General features: G+C 34.3%; 1 protein-coding gene across 1 annotated transcript in view; it reads right to left on the bottom strand.

Annotated features, from left to right (window-relative positions):
* SNTG2 (syntrophin gamma 2) overlaps positions 1-20,725 on the bottom strand; it is a 157,998-nt gene that overhangs the window by 15,910 nt on the left and 121,363 nt on the right. The window contains exons 13-14 of the mRNA XM_048299092.1: positions 13,715-13,786; positions 10,124-10,333 (exon numbers count right to left, since the gene is read on the bottom strand). Coding sequence (XP_048155049.1) covers positions 10,124-10,333; positions 13,715-13,786 — 282 coding nt within the window. The remainder of the gene's footprint in view (positions 1-10,123; positions 10,334-13,714; positions 13,787-20,725) is intronic.

Raw genomic sequence — 20,725 nt, forward strand, 5'->3', positions numbered from 1 at the left:
AAAGAATGTATTTTTGGAGTAGAAAACTCTAGCATTGCCAATTTGAACTGATAAAATTTTAGCATCCTCCAAATATTGCTTCTACTTGTTTCTTTTTATTTCTGAGACCAAATCCCTCCCCATGTTACATTTAATTTTTTTTTTTGTTTTGTTTTTCTGTCAGTGTCAGCAAAAACTGGGAGAAATTTTATAGTATTTGTCAGAGGAACTTAAATGCCTGAAAGAGAGAAGGACCTAAATGATGTGTTATTTTATTCTGCATTAGAAATAAAATAATGCACACCAGCATTCAAGATACAGTGACGGGGAGGGATAAAATCATACCAACAGCAGATGGTTTGGAACACAAATTCTTGCATTAAGACTTTATACAGCAGCTTTTTACAAGCTTCTGACAGGAGTAAGGTATCTTAATGCATCCAATGTATTTACAAAAATATAGAGTTTGGTAAAAGCCTTAATATGGGACCAGATCTGTCAAAAAAAAAGTCTTTATGAAAAGTCCACTTTTAGCATTAAAAAAATGCAAGCAGGATGTGAGAATGAAGAGTAACCAGAGTTATTACAGTTGTATTGAGAAATAGATATCAGCCCACATATAGAGAGAGTACTAGGAGGCAAAATTAAACCCCTTAGTTCTGAACACAGCAAAACTTCCAAGAGTATTTTTGCACAGAATTACTTGTGCTAAACAGAAATGCTTTTTAAACTCTTTGAAACTGCAAAATCATTGAATTAAAAATGCAGATGCTTTGGCTTTCTCATATTTAAAAAACACTGTTATTTTACAGTAAAATATTTTATATATAATCTTTTTTTAAAAGCAAAACTTTCAGAACATGTTTATAAAGTAAACCGAAAGCATTGTCACTCTGAATTCAGATTATATATGAGAAAATGAAACAACAATAAAACCCATCATTCATCTAAAGCATAAGAGTTTTCAGAAATTTCATCTAGAACAGACTCCCAAAGCTCAGGTGTACTCCTCTTCCAGACATCAGTAAAAAAGGATCAGTGAAATAATTTCAGTGAGAGTGATCAAATGAATACCATCTTCACTTAAACAACTGTGGCAGATCCACTCATTTTCCCATACCTTTAAGGAATTCATCATGTCACAATTAAAAGGTTACAGAACTTTGATAATTATGGATAGATACAAATAGAACTACTTCATTGAAAAAAACAGATCTGTTTAAAAATGTTGTATATTCCTTCAAAGTCTGTTTGCTGTTGCTGCAGCCAAAGGAATTACATCTTAATATCCTAAAATGACTCTTTTTTCACATGCTTTGCTGGCATTAGTATAAAAGTGCATTCTCATATAAAAGATGGTACTGTAATCTGGTGATTTCAAGAAGACATCATAGTTGGTTTTTTTAAATATTTGTGCACATTTGTGGTTCAGTATATCTGTATGCAAGAGACACTCTGGCACTAAAGTAAGATTTTTCAAAGGACTCAAATGATGGCTCATTATATTTTCACTGAATTTCAAAAAAAGCTTCTATTTATTTCAGTAGAAGTGGGACTAGCTCGGGGCTTTACGAAATAATTCCTAAGTTTAATACATCCATGTTTTAAAAGCTGGTCTTCTCAGGATACTGCTAGACTTGAAACTTTTGCCTTTAGGTCATCTACTGAAATAACTATCTGATCTATTAATAATTGTTAATTTGTAATGCTCATGACATTATAACAGCTAACTGCACAAATGCTTTGCTTAGTAGAGCTCTCATTGGACAGACTGTCTTTTCAGAAACTTTCAGCATCACTGATATTAGGCATTAAACCAACATGCAGATATTAGGGTTACATGTACATATGGGATCAAGTGAATTTTACTCTACAGCGAGTTGTGTTCCTATAGGAAGATGGAGGTGAACTTGTAGGTTCAGCTATTCCTTGGCAAAACAGATAGTGCAGAGCTGGATGCCTACTTTTGGCCATGACATTCTCTCTGTAATATGAACCTATAGCTAAAGCAAATCTGACAGAAGAGATGACTTGCTACCCCCTCTGCTGAACAGGCAGACAATGGCTTAAATCGTTTGTAGGAAAAGGCAGTGAGAAAAATGGATGCAGTAGGACAAAATCTAAGGGCAGCAGCTTAGAAATTATTATCTTCTAGCAGGGAAAATTCAAATCGTGTTCTTTAGGCTTGGCTTATGTCAGAAAGAGATTGTGCTTCCTCATCTCTGTGTCTGAGCAATGGCTACATCATTTTGCAGCAACTAATTTTTCCATAAAGAAAAGCAAGAATTAACAGTGACTTAAATGTTAAGAGTTTCCTACATGTAGATTGTCCCAAGCATATTTTCACATAACTGAGGCAGATTCCCAGTGGCAATCACAGTAATCAAGCTGTTTACTAAAACCGCTTGTTTTAGTAGAACCAGTAGAACTCTACTGTCTTACTTCAGCAAAGACAACAACTTAATTTTGATACAGTTTATTATTACATAATAATAAATATTTTTCATCTCTGGTGATCTATAAATTCTGGAATGTCACAGTTGAAAAAGGAATTTAATCAGAAATATCAAGAGACATTCCTGAGTACAAAATTAAGTTCTGAATAAATGATGCTTTGACTGGGACTTAGTTTCTCTGCCTGATTCTTATAAATCGTGGGTGGAGAATAATAAGGAACACCAAAATTAAAAACAAAATCCAGCATCAAATTTCTAAGGTAATATTACTCTATAAATTTGAAATTCCATGACAGTAAATTATTAACAGTAAATTCTTGACAGATTTAAAAGAATCACTGAATGGTTTGGGTTGAAAGGGTTCCAGAGCGGGCCTATTGCAGGGTCACCTTCCACTAGACCGGGGTGCTCAGAGCCCCGTCCAACCTGGTCTTGAACTCCTTCAGGGATGAGGCATCCACAGCTTCTCTGGGCAACCTGTTCAGTGCCTCAACACCTTCCATGTATAGAATTTATTCCTAACATGTAATCTAAACCCACACTCTTTCAATTTAAAGCCATTCCCACTTGTTCTATCACTATGTGCTCTTGAAAAAGTCCCTCACCGGCTCTCTTGTGGTTTCTTCCTTATTCAAGTCTATAAGACCCTCTGGAAAATAGTAACAAAACTAGATTCCCGTGACATAATTTTTATCTAGATATTTGGATTTAAAAATAAATATATGTAATATATATAATATATTTAGATGTACTCTTTCAATATAAATAAATGCAATTTTAAGAATATCTTCTATTTTTAGAAATAATGGTCAGCATTTTATATTAATCAGGTTTAAAATAAAGGATACAGAAACAAGTTGGAGTTCAATAGCCTTGTAAATTGGTACATTCTCTCACTGTTTTAAAAATTCTAATAAATGCATCATTTGATTTTCATCTTTTATGTGAATTGTTGAATTATTATTAATTATTAAAAATGTATTTACTATTAATTTGTATGGTTCTCAGAACCTTTCTTTGTGTTAGAGAATGGTGGGTTTTTTGCATCAGTGTGAAAATGAATTAGAATCTAACACCATTTCTAAAGGTGACCAGTTAAATTAGAATTGTAATAAGATTTCTGTGCATAATGAAAACAATCTAAAACTTAATTGTGTAATTAAACTGAATGTTTCTTGTAACAAACTGGTGAGTATCTTTTTAATGATGCTATAAATCTAACCTAATCTAAATGCTATTTAATATCTCACCTGAATGTAAGGAGAATATTTCCTTTGCTTAAATGTTTGTCTCAGAAATTAGTTCTGAAATTAGCATATGGTGGCATTTCCACTCTTAAAAGGACTCCTACACATAACTCTGTTTCATATATGCTTTGCAATCATCACAGAATTAAAAAAAGAGATAGCACTGCTAACTCTATTTAATATTTTTGCAATTTCAATATATTATTTGCAGCTCACAAGGCTTACACTGTGATCAACCAATCACGTTTTACTCAATCTCTCAGTTCACCATGAAGAATTAATAGAATCATAAACCAGAAATGACAATTACTTCCTATTCTGATTGCCTAATTTCTGCTAGGTTTTATTTAAGAGGACTTCTTTTGGCTCAGTCTCCAAGGGTGATTCAGACTACTATTTCTACACCACCATTTAATTCCCAAAGATGGGAATTAAACACTGTGTTTGTTTTGATGGCAGACTTACTGAGACAGCCAAAGTTCTGAGCATCTCGGGAATCAGGTAGTTGTAAGAGTTAGGTAAGCTGTGATAGATAAGTGGAAAGATAATTAATCTCTGACCAAGTTCCAGTGGGGGCACAGTCTCTAAGATCCATTCTGATTCTATCTCGCTTGAGTTGTAGTAAGATCAATTAAAAATGCCACTAAAGAATGACTAGAAAACACATTTTGTGTAATGTTGCAGGAAGAAGACACAGGAAATGAACTTCTTGTAGGCTGTCCAGATATGAGTATCACAAACCCTTCAGTCTTCTCTAAAACCAAAATCTTCAACTGAACTTGTACCTTTCACGCTAAAAAATAGTTTGAGATGGGGCTAATTCTACACTTCCATGCAGGTTGGCCCCCAAGGAAATGAAAGGAATACATATCTCTGACCTGAACACATCCCTTTACATTCTTAGTGGTTTGTTGAGCGCTCAACTTTAAGCAAATATAAAGGCATGTTGCTAAAATATGCATTGAAGTTCAGTTTTTAAAAATAATATATTTAGAAGTCATTTGAACTTTTATGTAAGGCATTTTCTTCGTCTGGCTTGTAATTTTGAAATCATGAGGAATTTATAGTTATCTCTGGTGGACAAAGAATAAATGCCCAAGCACATAAATTAATTTTGGCTCTTTCTGGAGGTGCTCAAGATACGGGAGCTATTTATCCATTTAATTTGGTGAAAACATGAAGTCTTAAAATGCCAGTGCAATTTTGTGTAGCTTTTTCTTTTTGATCTTTCATCATTATGTGATTTTACACACCAAAGCAGCAAGTAGGTGATTTAATAATAAACATTGCTTCTCATGTTATAAACCACATATTGCTTGTGACTGGTTAGTAAGTAGCACATATGCATACAGTCACTATTACACTGATATTTTATACAATAAAGTCAACTGAATACTTTTAAAAGGAAATTATGAGAAAAAATACTGGTTTCCTTGAAAGGTTATTGAGGTAAGTTAGAAAGAACTTATTCACTTCTGTATGTGTTAAATTAGTTGTAGTGAACCCTTTTGGAAGATTTTTAATAGAGGTGTGCATCTAAAATTAAGTAACAGTCCAGAAAAAACAGCAAGCAGTTGTAATGAGGAGGTTGCATAGATTATTTCCTGAGCTGTCAAAGAAGATGAGAGGGAAAGCATTACATGGACAAGTTTTATAAAGAAAACTTTAAAGCCATAAATCTTTACTAGAAAAACAAGAGGTGAAAATCAAAACCTGCCAACAGTATTCTGAAAGGATTTGTACAATAAACAATATATGTTTCATGGAAAGCAACTTTCTCCTTCTCAGATGAAAATTTTATTAATAGGCTAGAAATTAATTCAAACTGATGAACGAGCAAAATCTATGACAAGATATTACAAGGAAATTAAAAAGATGGATAGAAGATAGCAAAAAGTAGCCAGGACCAGACACTTAATGAAAAATAGTCCAACAAGCAAAAAGGGAAAGACATGTAAAGCTGAGGAAAGGTTATTGAGTTAACCACTTCTTCAAAACAATTATGTGATTTTTTGGTTGCTTGGTTAGTTTTAATCATCAATAACACGATTGCAGATTCCTTATGCATTTCATACAGATCAGCCTGAAGAACACACAGTGTATAGGGGGGAAATGTTAAAGTGGAACAGGAAGATGATGAACTAAGCATCATGTAAGGTGTGTCACTCTCATGTCTGTCATCTTTTTTAAGCATGGAAGACTCAAGTTCACAGATGAAAACAGCGACTGGCTGGAGTAACTAATATGTAAAAGCAAATAGTTGTTGCTTGTAAAACAAAACAAAATTATTAATTGCACTTATTTATTACTTAAATTTTTAGGAATTTTAATCATGGTGTTTTAGCAGCACAATATTTGCAGAAAGAAAATTAAAAGTTTAATGTGGGAATCCTATAGAAATGAAGCTCCAGGTGTGCATGCACAATTACTCTCAATAATTATTTTTGCTTTATCCATGAACAGACATAAGCTGTCTGAGAGCAATTCTGAGTCACAATGATTCTGAGTCACATATTCAGCATCAAGAATCTTACTATAGAATGATTTGGTGTTAAGTTCTAGGAAAATAAAGACATGTTAAAAATGCATACAAAAATATAAAGCATCCACAGAATATGGAATTTATGTTAACTGATTTAAGAAGAGGGGAAACAGAGGATAATTGCATCATACATTTATGTTCATTATAAAATGGTTTTGGATTTCCAATAGTGTTAAGTGAAATAATTTGCAACATTCATAAATCTTAATTTGTTTACTTTGGTTTTTTGCTTTGTTTACTTTTACTTTATTTGTAGTGTATATTTGTCACATGAGGACCCTGTATCATTCCAGGAACATGAATTGTACTGCTAACATTTCTCTATACATTCATATCCCTGACTTGAACAAAATATATATAATAATTTTATTTCAAGGGTTTATTTCTCTGTTGATGTCAGTCACTGAATCACAGAAAAAAATGGAAAAAAGTTAACTAGAAGTACTTACCTTTAAGCATGGAAAATAACAAGGCAGCAAAACTTCTTGATTATTCTGTTATAACTGAATGGAATCCAGCCTATTTTAATTCTTGGAGTAACTCATATTAAACAAATTTTTTGTCCAAGCAATGCAAATGGTTTCAATTGAGTAGGTTATTCAGCTGTATGAGGATTGGAAAGAACTTGCAGCATCTTCATCACAGCTGGAAGTACGAAAGGAAAACTTTCTTTTGTGTTAGAATTGCTAGTGAGGAGAGTATGTAACCATGTCTTATCACTATATATTAACTGCAGGTACTTTAGAGACACTGGTAGATGACTTTCCCACTGCATGGTTTTTTTCAGTTTTCTGAGAATTCTTTCATTTGTAAAGCAGACTCCTCTTTTCTGTCCTTTTCCAGCCATGGATCAAAGCTTACATGTACAAGGTTTCAAGATGACAAAACTGTTGGTCCAATTTTTCTACAGGTGACAGTGAAATGTATTACTGTCACCCTTTCCTCTGTCCACTACCACATACTGTTCCAATATTCTCCTCCATCCTCCTGTTGAACAGAACTGATCCAAATCATCCCTTTGAGATGTTTCTGCATTAATTTAATAATCATATCCAGGACTCAGATAAGTCAGTATAATTTCCTTTGGAAAAAATAGTCTGAGGCAAGGGAACAATACTGATTAAGAAATTAAAAAAAGACAACATTGAAAAAATGTGAAATAAAATCCTGTAGTACTGACAAGACCAACCTGAAGGGTCAAAGAATTAGTAAGAGCTCTGAAAAATGTGCTAGCATCTTATTTTTGAAGATTTCTACACTATAAATATCTTGGAAAAAAAACAAAACCAGAAGACAAATTACCTAATCAGAGCATCATTTATTCATCTTGCACTATTTAGGATGTTTCAGGTGAGACAAACATTCTTGCTGGGATTTGTGGGAGATGATTTAACTTCAATATATGATTGAGAAGTTTTCATTGCCTATCTTCCACCATTGCAATGCTGACTTTTATTACCAGACTCACGGAAACACTTTTTAACAGCATTTCTCTCTTTCAGTTGCCTTTCTGCTTTACTTCCATTGCACTTTTATTGCCCCCATCTAGCCAAGTTATGCCATCAGCAACTACAATAGTTCTTCTAGGAAAAAAATCCCATATATTTCTAGCACATGGATCCAATATCTGTTTGCTTGTTATCATTGTCTGTAAATTGATTCATTTCACCAGGAACACTGAATTTCAGAGTTTCTCAGTAAACTTCTTTTTGTAAACAATTGCAGCTTGAAATAGGGCTCTAAGATAGCTGGAAGGGGAACAATATTGTGAGGGGTGTTTCTTCCTGCTTTATTGCATCCTTTCTGTCATCTACTGCTGCTACCATTTTCAGAAGAAATGTAAAAAAAAAAAAAAAAAATCACACAACACGGGTAGATAAAATTCAAATGGCCACTGCAACTTAACATTTCTTTTTGTAAACTGCATAAGGACAGAATCTTCTCAGAAATACAGCTCTAGTTGCAGAAACACCAAATACAAAGGGTATGTACAGGATAAGGTTAACAAAAACTTATAGGCAAGCTCCTAACTACACTCAACAGTAAACAGGACAGAGCCCCTTTTAAATAAGAATGGCTGAAATGGCACAATGCAATCCAACACCTGCCATGAATTTTGCCCAATCATTTATGAATAAAAAATAATTTCCTAAATTCTCCAAAAGAATAACTTTTACAGACTGGCATACCAGTGACAACCTTTAATTTTCTGGATACTGAAACACCAGTTCTTTTTCTATTTTATGTAATATTAAATTGCAGCTGATTCATGCCGCTCTTGACATTATTCTGAAAAGAAAGGCACTCGCAACAGCATTTATGTTTTGAAGGAAGAAATACATAGTGCAGTCAAAAGACTTTTCACTGCTGGAGAATGACCACAGCACTCTGAACTCCACTGACACAGTGGTTTACAGTAAATTTGGATGTATCCAACCGTGTGAGAGAAAATTAAGATATAGGAAAACTTGAACACTGTAATCAGGATTTTATTCGAAAGACTCTCCTGGAGGTTTCACATAGGTTATACCACAGCTGCAGGAAATTTAATGTCTTTTTTTGTGAAATGAGTCTAGATGACTGTTTGATTCAAATGACAAAAGATCATTCCACAAGCAAAGAATCATTCCTTAATTTTAAGATCATAAGGATAGAAAAGAAAAACAAGTTTTGAGATTTAACAATAAATATTCAGAAATCCAATCAGATAAAGAGCCAGCTAATCTCCACCCTTGTTATACTTAATTTTAATTATGTTATCTGCTTTCTATATGGATAATAAATATGAGGATTGAATGGTTGGTCAAACAGTTGTATCATAATTTCTTGGAGGGTTCATGTGAGAAAATACTTTATGCATGCTCAATATGCATTATTAATCCCTCCCTGATGCACAAAATTTTTCAGGAAGAATCAATTTTTTCCTAAAGAGCTGCATTTCTTCTCAGAAGTGCAGGACTAGGAACATTACTGTTAGAAAATCTTTTTTTATTCCTTCATCAGTCTGAAGAGACAAATGGAGGGTTTTAAGCAAGCACCTTGTTAGAACCCAGAAACCTGGTTAAAATCCCAGAGATTTGTAAATTTAGACAAGCTGATTCAACACCTGTGATAGGACTCCTGCTCCTTGCAAGTCATGTTAATACAATGCTGTGATCCAGTGTTCTCACTATTTCAAATGCCTTTAGGAGGTTCAGAGGGCACAGTAAACCTGAGCATACCAAATCAAATTTGCATTTGTGCTAAACTGTGTAAATACATTTTTAATTGAAGAAGGCCTATAGTCTCAATCCATACACTCCCATACCACTCGTCCTGTTCACTTGAGAGTATGGGTCTAGATTTACTAGCCAGCAGAAAGTGATAATCTGCCATTTCATTCTGGGAATTCAAGACTATTACAAACTTCTTTTCACTTTTATGCTGTCTTCAATCTCTTCCAATGTTAACAAGGACAATCTCAATTCACCAGTAATATAAGAGCAAAATATTTCTTCTTTGAAAACAGAACCATGATGTAAAACATAACCTATTTACTTTATGTGAGAGGAAAATTAGCTTTCTGGAAGAAAATGTTCAAGTTGGACTAAATAAACTCCTATGAATTTTCCAGTGGTAAAATGTAATAATTTCCTGTTTTTCATAATCAAGGTGAACTTACAAATTACTACTTTAAATTATCAATCTGTCATAACATGCTCATTGACTGTTATTATACAGTCATTGACAGAAAAATATTGATGTGATGATGAACCTTTCAGAAGTCTTCTGTGTATTAAATGTACTCAGATCCTTAGTCATGGAGGACATCAATCTAATGCAATTATTAAGCATACAAACAATCTAAACTCGTTATACTTATTTTACAGATGAAATGATTTAAATTATTCACTACTTACCCCTGTGCGTTGAACTTCCAAGAAAATCGCTCTCTGAAATGATTTCTCCCACACTGCCAATTCACTGCCAAGCTCTACATTGAAATAATGACTCTTGCCATGTCCAACCATAACACTGAAACAATACGGCCTCTGGTCTTCAAGATCGAAGTCCTGGTGAATACCTAAATACAAGTTTGCTTGTAGCCAGCAATCATCAACAAGCCAGAGCTGAAAGACATGTTTCAGTATGTGATTCTTCATCTGGCAAAACCACAGTTGAAGCAACACTGTCTTCTGTAAGTGATGGGTACTTGGATATACTATGGCATTATGTCAACAATTAACTTGAAGAAATGTTCTAGGAGTTAAACAATTTTATCAAAGACAGATTCTCTCTTTGCTTTTTATTTGCTTTACCCCCTATCATGCAATCCAAGCTACTACTGCAGTTCCAAAATACTGTCAAAATCACCTAAGCAATACATATAAAATCTAAAATGAGTTTGTACCAATATATTGTTTACAGTGAAAAAGAAGGAAATTCCTGAATGTTTCAATACATTGCAGGAGGTGTGTACCAGCTCTACAGGAGACAATAATTACTCAATTCTACTTGGGTTCCAGTATTCGAAACCCCAAGGAATGCAGCAATTTATCAAGCACCCCAGGGCTAATTCTGGAAATAAAAACATGAGCATGTCCTCTGACAGTTGTCAATGCTATTCTGTAACTACAAGGACATGGAAGCAATCACTTTCAAGATAAAGAAGAGAAACTTCACATTAAACTTTCGTTATAAAAAATATCACTGTAATAGAATGTAATTGTAAACAAATTAATACAAGAAACTTCCCTAATGTTTCAAGACTTCATTGATTAACATAAATATAGAGGAAAAGAAAACAAAATAAAAAAGCTAATACTTACACATTAAGTACTTGCACAGCCTTAATTTCCAAATGACACATATTTTTATATTTCTATTTATCAGAGAGAACCTTTCCCTATCCCCCTTTCTTTATGATATCATGAGGCAGAAAAGACTGAAAGCCCAAAATAATTAGCAGTGATTCATGGGGCATCTTGGGAGCAGCACATATTGCCACCAGGGTTCACAGTACTGTGTTGTCAAAATTAGCCCTGCAGGTACTTGAGGAGAGAACCAACTTGATGAAGCTCAAAGTTATTTTACAACACTCCTTTGCACTGTTGAAAAGGACATTGAACAAAATTTCTGCATATATTCAGGTGTTCAGCAGCTATGGAGGGACAGGTATTACATCTGCTTCAAGACTCATTGCTGCATATCCTGGCTTGTAGACTACTATATTAGTATTTTTTAATTTGTATGTGAAAATACTAGGCAATAAAAGAAAATAAAATGTTTTTAAGACACATGTACAGGATTACAGTAAGAGTTTGAATTATGAGACAAGCTATAGGAATAAACACACACGATAAAAGACATTGCATTTCAAATCATCTGTTTGTTACCTCCAAATGACCACAAATATGCAAGTGCATGTTATATATATGAATTTTAAATCACATATTTGTGTATTCACATGTATGTATACATACACCCAAATCTAAAATACATCAAACATTTTGTTTTAAAATTTAAGTTCCATATTGGATTCTCATTTTCCATGTTTAACTCTTGTGTCATCATAAACATAGATGAGAAACTTACAATTAGGTATGTAACAAGAGCACCTCTTAAGAAGAGCACCTCTCCTTATAATTCATCTTTCATGAGAAGGTACAATAACATACTCTACCACAGTTTTGCACTAGTTCTAACCAGCTTCTGAAAATCCTTAAGAACACCCTCCCCAAACAGCAGCTTTTACAACACAACTCGATTATATGTAGTGCAGAAACGTTAATCTCTTACAATTTTTTCCTATCTCTTTTTGACTTGTTCAGTTTGCCTCATTGTCATTTATACAAAAGAATTGACAGAGAAGAGGTTAAAGAGTTCAATTTGGGCTTTTGCACTTTCGTTAACATATTCATGAAGACTAGCAATTAAGCATTCATTTATTAAAATGTCAAGAACATTAAAGAGTTGAATCTTGGGTAGTTTATTTCCCCACTTCTTTTTCTTAATGAAAAAGTCCAGCAGAAGTTGCTTTAAGGACAGAATATCCTTGAAATTATCATAATATTGAAGGAAGAACTGAGTTTCAGCAGTAATATTTAAAGGAAAAAAAAACAGAAACAAAACCCAAGCCGCAGTAAAATCTTCTCAAAAGGCTTAATGTGTATATATTTCATTGGTGCCTGACTTATTTATAAGTAAAATTATAAAAAATATTAAGGAGACCAAATAAATGATCTGTCTGCTTTTTGGTGGTGTCTCAGTGATGGGCAGGACCTGAATTTGCCCATATGTTCCCAGCTGGAGACATGGTCACACCAAAATAATGCCATGCCAACAAGAATATGGCTCTGCTCCTGTGCCTTGCATTCTGGAGCTGAGCTCTGGTCCTGAACTCCTGTTTTCCTTGCATGGCAGTGCCAAAACGTTTCCTTCCCATGTCCTGAATAACTGTTCAATCGGAAAAAACCCCAACAAATAAAAACCTCAACAAAAAACCCTACACACTGAAAACCAAACCAAACCAAACCAAAAAAACCCCCAACCAATGCCAAACAAAAAGCCTTAAGCAGTTCTGCTCCAGTGCAGGATCTGTTACAGGTAACAGAGCCACAACCTGCCTTTTCCACAACATCATTGCATGGTTAAAGGAGAAACAACAGAGGACAGGACAGCAGCTGGTGAGAACTAAAGATGACTTTTCGTTTTTCACTGAAACAGTATTTTATCTGAAAAGATGGATTTTTTTTTTCTGAAAATGTTAATTTTTACTCTCCTAGACAAATAGGCTCTCATCTAGTAGCCTTATCTCACCTGAAAAGTTGTTGGGTTTTTTTTGTTGTTGTAGAACAAAATTAATCTGATGCAATTTATTAGAAAATATATTCTTTAAGTCAATTATTTACACAAAGTGCTAAGATTTTGCCCCAAATCTTTGATTGGGCCAAGCTAGACAGAAAACATGACTGTGTCTAGTTGGGGGAAGAAAATGAATTCTGCGGGACACAAACCCAACATGTTGCCCTTTGTAAATAAAAACTCACTATAGTACTTGATAGAATAATCAATACATAAGATACAAAAAGGACAAAATTTTTTTCTTTTTAATTACTAAAATTAAATACAAGTATCTTTGTATGAATCAAGAACTACAGCAAGAGCATTATTCTTCATGTTGGCTCAAAAATCTGACCCACTAAGAAAAAAACCAGTATCATTATGCTCAGCAGTGTGTCTCACTGACACTTCACACACCCAGCTCTAACACTGAAACCTTCCTTCAATATGAAAGCATTTTAGTAACTTGCTCACTTGGCGCTTAGCCTGTTTTCCATATTCTCTTACACTTGCACAGCTAATGGACTAGTGACTGCAAATAGTTTTTTAACAGATGAAATATTTGAATGCTAGCTATTCCTAGTTAAGATTAACTTGAGTTTATCATGAACTGGAAAAGGTAAACATTCTTTACTAAATAATATCATTGGAACTGCTGGGAAACCTACCTTGTGAATTTTAAATAGAACCTCACAGAGGTTATAGATTTTTTCAGCTCGTCCCCAGTCTAGTGTGCTTACCTATAATATAAAAAAATAAATATTATAAACACATTCTTTATTCAAAAATCATGTTCAGATGAAAAAAACTGAAAAGGCTTCACCCATCATTATTCTGCTGGATGCTTTAAATACAGGCACAACACTTCATTTAATACCCAGCATTTAGAAAAGACTGTCAAATAGCATTAAATTTTTACAGGAAACAGGAATTAAAAAGGTGTTAAATAATTTCACTGGGGTTTTTTTTCCCAGTATGATGGAAACCTCTTTGTAATCTCTGTGGCTAGTTACACAAGCATATTTATTTCTCAAGATGCTAACACAGAGAACACAGTCTCAAACACAGAGCCATTCAGCTTCATGTCTCAATCTTAAAAAAATCTTACAATCAACAGATCAAGATGTATTCCTAAATTCAGTTTTGAGTTTACATGCACTAGGGTGTGAATAATTCAATATTTATTCCAAAAACTGTAAAAGACTATGTGACTGAAATATTTGAAATTAAGAATAATATCATCTGTAGTCTTAATAATATGAAAATACCAATTTTTTGTTTCTCTTTGATTTCATTACTTAATCCTGTTGACATGACAGGCTGTTAAAATTTGACAGCAAGAATGATGTTTCAAGTTTTTACCAAATTCTACTTCAAGGTATAATGTGATAATCTGTTTACTTTTAAAAACAATACCTAGCCTATGTAGTTCAAGAAAGAATAAAACAACTTATACACAAGAAAAATTCAAAGGGAATACATATTATTTTTGCTTATATATTTTAGAGCAAAATCCTAGCACTTGGGGAATGCACAGGAATGGCTGCATAGATACATGAAGGATTTGACTAAATTGTAAATCTGAGGCTTTTGGCATATGGAAACAAGTGTTTAGGTAACTCTAATAGTAACTTGGCTAATTTAAAATTCTAGGGCTGATTCAGCTTTGTCCTATTCCCAACCCCTGCCCAAAAGGAAAAAAGCAGAAAAAAAAATTAAAACTATGTAAGTAAAGAAAAATTTGCTTGTCAAAAATCTGGTTTATGTGGATGAAACTTAACTAGAAAAAATGATGAAATTCAATAATAGACTCTTTTTCTGTGTTCACAGTAGCACAAAAAGTATTTCTCCTGATGGTTTGCAAGGAGATATCAGCATGTTTTGGTTGTTTTTAAATTTATCTTAAAGTTGAATTTTTAAGTCTCTTTAAATTCTAAGCTGTTAAACAGAATTGTAACAACAGGAGGAGAATCCAAACCACTACAACACCTACAGGCCTCTGATGCATCTTCTATTGGTTATTAAATGTTACTTCAGAGTCCTTTGGAGGAGTAATGTGAACTTGGTGTTAGTTTCTTCCTAATCTTAAGAATCCGAATTAATTCTTAACAATCTAGCCTTCTCTCAGTTTCTCTTAGGTTAGATTAGGTTTTTGAGATGATTAAATTTAGATATTATGAATCACCTACTGAAACAGGACTGAAGAACTCTAGAAGAGGAAGTTCTAGCACCACATTTTTTCAGGATATAGAGGGACTCATGTTCTAAGATTCTTCATTTCACAGTTTTTATATCTTACCAGTCAAATGGCAAGCATCACTTTAATACAATACATCAACTAGAATGTGTAAAAACATGTTACACACTTCGTTTTATTACGAGCAATGTCTCACAAATTAAAGCTCAAAACATTACACACTGATAATTTTAAAATTACATTATAGAAGTATATAGTACTACTTAAACCTTTTCATATTGAAATCCAATGTTAGCTGGTTTAGAAAATAAATTTAAAGAAATTTTAGGTTTTAACTTGTCCTCCCATCACTTCATAAAAGGTAGCAATTTTTAAAGATATATATTTCTATTTTTTAGGTTTCCATTTCTACTTTTCTTCTTGTAAGGTCCATTCAATATTTTATTTGAGTTTTGCATTTTAATTATTGTACAAATAAGAAATAATGTAAGTTTTGAAACAACTGAAACAGAGGACTTATAAAGCTAATTCATAAAGAAATATATCTTTAAACATGCTTACATAGAGTAAGTACTGCAGGTCTTGGCTTAATCTTATTTCCAGGGAAATATTTTGTACTTTGGTGGCTCTTTTGAAAATAAAGTAATTAAATAATACATGTTTTGCCCCATTACTGTTGATCCTCCAAAGGTATATTCATGCTTTTTGCAAAATAAGGTATAGAGTAGAATGGGGGCTAGTTCATTATTTGGTCTTGAATATCTCAAAGGGAAAGGATCTTTTCCATCTAAGTTAACAGCAGGACAATCCTTTATTGCTCTAAGTGGCTAGACATAGAAGCATAAGCACTGATTCATCTGCTGTTTATGAAACTGACTTTAGTGACATGGGCTATGACTTGAAAGCTGTTGAGATATGAAAGGACTTTCATTTGCTCATATCATTTGTTTTGATTCCTGAAGATTAATTTTAACTGTTGGAGTTCTTTGCACTGTTAGTGATGGACAGTGGTGACACTGCTGTGCCATTAAATTCACTCTGAATACTTCAGACTTCTTCCCATTATCCCATGCATCTCTTTCATTCTTTGATGCTGTGTAACCTCATAGGACTTTTTCAGCAGAGACAGGTAGTGATGGTGACAACTGCTGGCACATATATAAGCCAAGGCTTTATTTTATTGTGTATATCAGAGAAAGGCTACCATACTTACAGAGTGAAACAGTGTGAATACCACTGTGTGCAAGGTGCTCAGAACACAAATGACATGTTGAGAGGAATTTTTAGGAGGCAAAAGAAACATATTACAAAGGAATACTAGAATCTAAATAGACAGCTGACATTATTTATAGTTTTATCAGAACTACCATAGTATGTCTAAGCTTAAAATGTTATTGTTATAGATTGCTTTACTTTAAAAAAACCTGCAAATAATCATATACTCCTAGTCAAGGAGAAAAGCTGTAAATAATCAGAAAAGTTCACAAAAATTGCAATATCCTTCATTCGATTTAAAGAATGTTCCAGTTGATTGCAGGTTATCCATCAGCACACATTTAATAACTGGGTAATAACTAACTAAGATAAATGAGATACTCAAGTATATTTCTTAGGCAATAAAATAGTTTTTCTCATTATTTCCCCTTGGAATTGTTCCTGCAGGTATTCTATACATTGCAATTTCTTGGGACTATTTTAGCATGACAGTATTATTATTTTTTAGGAAGCATTTGACAAAATGTTTCAAACAGATATATTTAGAATAGATGACTTAACGAGGCATACTTGCATTCATTGAATTTAGTTCTGACAGTGTCAGAAATAGTGGCAAAATACATGAGAGTTTCAATTAGCATTCAGTAAGCTCCTACTTACAAATTATCATGTTTGTCTAGTATATGAATTTATGACCAACAGAAGCTGAATGTTACTTTTATCATTGGCAGACCAACTCCTTAGCTAACCCAATGCATTATGTATGGCATACTTGGTTCTGTAGACATTTAGCTATATTAATCCTTTAAGAAACATTGTAAAAATAAGACATTCATAAACTCACAGATAACACTGAGCTGATCAAAAGATAATAAAGCCAAACAGAGTTACAAAAAATAGGAACCTGCAATTACAGTTTTAAGTCTCTAATGAGAGACTGAAATAGGTATGTAGAGTTGCAAAAGTCCCTACTGTTGAAGAAGTACTTTTTACTTTAGCATGAGTTTCTGCAATTTCCTCATGGTTTAAAAACAGGCATTGCAGTGGAATTCTGAAAATAAACAAACTAGTAAAATTTAGCTTTACACAGACCGGGTGATCTCAGCATAAGTTCAAACTCATATTCCAACTATACTTACCTTTAAATGTGTGTTTTAATCATTGGCTTTTCTTTAGAAAGTTAAGATTTAAAATACAGAGAAAATAATAAACTCATCCTGACACATACAATGCAGTGAACAATTGACTCAGAAAGTTACTCCCTAGAAGAGAATTCTGCAAGTATAAAATAGGCGTAAAAGACTTTCATGCCTGCTCTGAGATCACCACTAAAGAAAGAAATATGGGGTGCATGTAAAAGAGAATCATACTTCAAAACTCACTTAAATCAAATTAACATAACATAGTCTTTGACTTTCTCTGAACACAGAATCTGATTCTAGAAGTCTCCAGAGCCCCCCAAAATATTAAAAACATTTGAATAAGTAATGGAAAAAAATCCAAGCATCTATAATATTTATTACTGGAATACAGCAAATGCTGCATTATCTGAGAATTACGCAGAAGCATCCAATCTGCGTAGAAGTGCTAAAAAAGTCTAAGGAGAAGATGAAATACTTCTAGGTAAAGCATAATTAATTTCACTGGTCTCTTCACTCTTCAATGGAAAAAACCCGAAGAATAATTTAAAAAATTATTGTAAGATATTAAAAAGGAAAACAAGAATCAAGACCTGTTCCTGAGGTAACTATGATATGGCATTATAAGAAGCCTAAAGATGCCCCAAACAACTCAAACTGGATGGTACAAAACACACACTAAAACACAGATCCTAGCAAATCCTATAGCAACATAAATACAGACTTGTGTGTAGAATTAGAAAGTTTACCAAAAATGATCAGGGTTAAGTCTGTGCCCTCCAACTTATTGCCACCTCTCTCCTAATATGTTACATTGACATCCTGTGTAATGTAAATTACCAATAGATGTATTTAGAACTTACATGGCAGCATTAAAAACACTGCATGTCTTAATTACATTGCACAAGCTTCTCTATACTGTCTGTCAAAGGTGGAACTATTTATGTTACTTTCACAATATTCTTGTATTCATTCTTTTCTTAAAATTATAAACAGCACATGCAGTGATTGTCTAGCTGCCTTCACGTTAAATCACTTCAGTGCTATTTATTTAATCACAAGGAAAAAGATAGTTTTGCAATTAAGGGTTACACAGCAGATCTAAGGATATGGCTATGTGAAGACTTTAATGTAAAAACTGTAATGAACCCTAAGGAAAACATAAAAAAATTAAACAGTACAGATGTCCCCTACATCTAGCCCATATTCCATTAAAAAAACCCCATTAAATTATTTCCTGGAAATTTTCAAAGACATAAAAAATAGTTCAATTTTGAATGACAATTTAGAATAATTTTTCCTCAATTTCTTCTAGGATATGAATTTAGAATTTTTCCAATATCTGAAAATTGACAGGAATTCTATAGATGCTTTTAGAATGTAATAAAGTACTGCTTGTATATTAAAATTGACACAAGATTAATTTCTATTGGTTCAATGGTGTTTTTCAGATATGCAGTTTTCAGAAATGGGTCACGCTTCCAATACAGCAGTCTGTAAATGAAATCTGTAAATTTCTTAAATACAATTAAATAAGCCACTTCAGGGATGCAGAAAAACCATTCTCTGTTAATCACACCATTCTTGCTATCTACTTCTATGGTGAAACTTCTACATTTCTGGAATCACCATTCTGGAATCATCTGAGATATTGCACAAATAGTATATAAATAGAATATTACTTGTCATAGTGATTTCTTTCATAGTATAATTGCCACATTTTTCCACAATTTTCTTTATTTTTGCTCATAGATAACTATGTTTTCCATTCTTAGGAAAGTTACCAGCTGTATTTACATTCATGTCATCTTTTACACACAATGAAATAGAAAAGGAGTGGAAATTGTACCAGATCCTTTTACAAGCAGTTGTAAAGTTATGGCTGAAGGTAAGTGTAGAACTTATAGGTCATCTGCTTTGTGCACACTATATTGATATACTGATATGCTGTGTTGATTCAGAATACAAATAGCAATAGCAACATCTTTTAAATAAAACATGTTAAACTTGTCTCTTGTAAAGATCATGCAAGTTGAAACATCTATATTTTTGTGATTGAACAGTCCATTTTTTTTTTCTCCCACTTAAGACAGTAAAAAAACCAAACCTCGGAGCAATGGTAAGAGCAGTACCATCAAGTATCTCTAAAAGGAGTGAAGGAGCTCTATGCCCAGTTTCATGTGGGGACCTGTGTTTCCAGCTACAGAGCTGGGACACGTGACACAGAACCAGTGTCGTGGGAGCTCTCCAGGGTTTGGCAGGGCAGGGTCCTAACTCATGGCCCTGCAGTGGGCTGACCCTGTCACACAGCCAAACACCCACACAGCCCCTCATCACCTCCCCATGCCCCTGCCATGGGATAAGAGACACAATAGGAAGAGAAAAATTAAGAAAATGCATGGGGCAAGAAGAAGACAGTTTAGTAGGTGATGGAAAGGGGAAGAAATCAATTAATGCAAAGGTGATTTCATGCTGCTCACCCCAAGCAGGCCAATGCCCAGCCAGTCTCCAAGCAATGGCTACTTTTGAGGACCAAATCCCCATTTTTTATTGCTGAGCGTGATGTTTCATGGTACGTGAAATCCCTTTTGGTCCATCTAAATCAACTGTTCTGGCTGTGTCCCCCGTAGCCTGCCCCAGCCCCAGGATGTTTGCAGGGTGAGCAGTGAGCAGAAAGGCTGCACCAGCCCTGCTCAGCATCAGCCCAAACACAGCTGTGTTAGCACTGCTTTAGCCCCAAGTAAGAAACCACTGCCACTGATCTGCTATGAAGTAGTGACCTCCACTGCAGCCAGGCCCAGTACATGCCCCAGCCAGCAGCAGGGCAGCCATGAGACTGGGGAAGCCTCAGCTCCAGGCACCAGGCATGTCCCTGAGAGCAGGGACAGGCTGAGGCTGGGCCAGGACATGGGCCCCAGGGTGGCCCTGGCTCACTGGAACCATGGCTGGGCAGGGCAGGGCTGTGGAGCTGGAGACTGGCCCCGCTGCACTGCAGGGCAGCAGTGGGACCGGGGAGCGAGCCCCAGGGAAGGGGGTCAACAACAGCCAGGCCTAGAGGTGCCCTCAGGAGACTGATAATCAGCTTCAAAGTGTGGCTTTAGATCCAGGTTTGAAGTCTCCAGATGGGT

The sequence above is a fragment of the Corvus hawaiiensis genome, chromosome 3 (assembly GCF_020740725.1).
Source record: "Corvus hawaiiensis isolate bCorHaw1 chromosome 3, bCorHaw1.pri.cur, whole genome shotgun sequence".
Classification (NCBI taxonomy): Eukaryota; Metazoa; Chordata; class Aves; order Passeriformes; family Corvidae; genus Corvus; species Corvus hawaiiensis.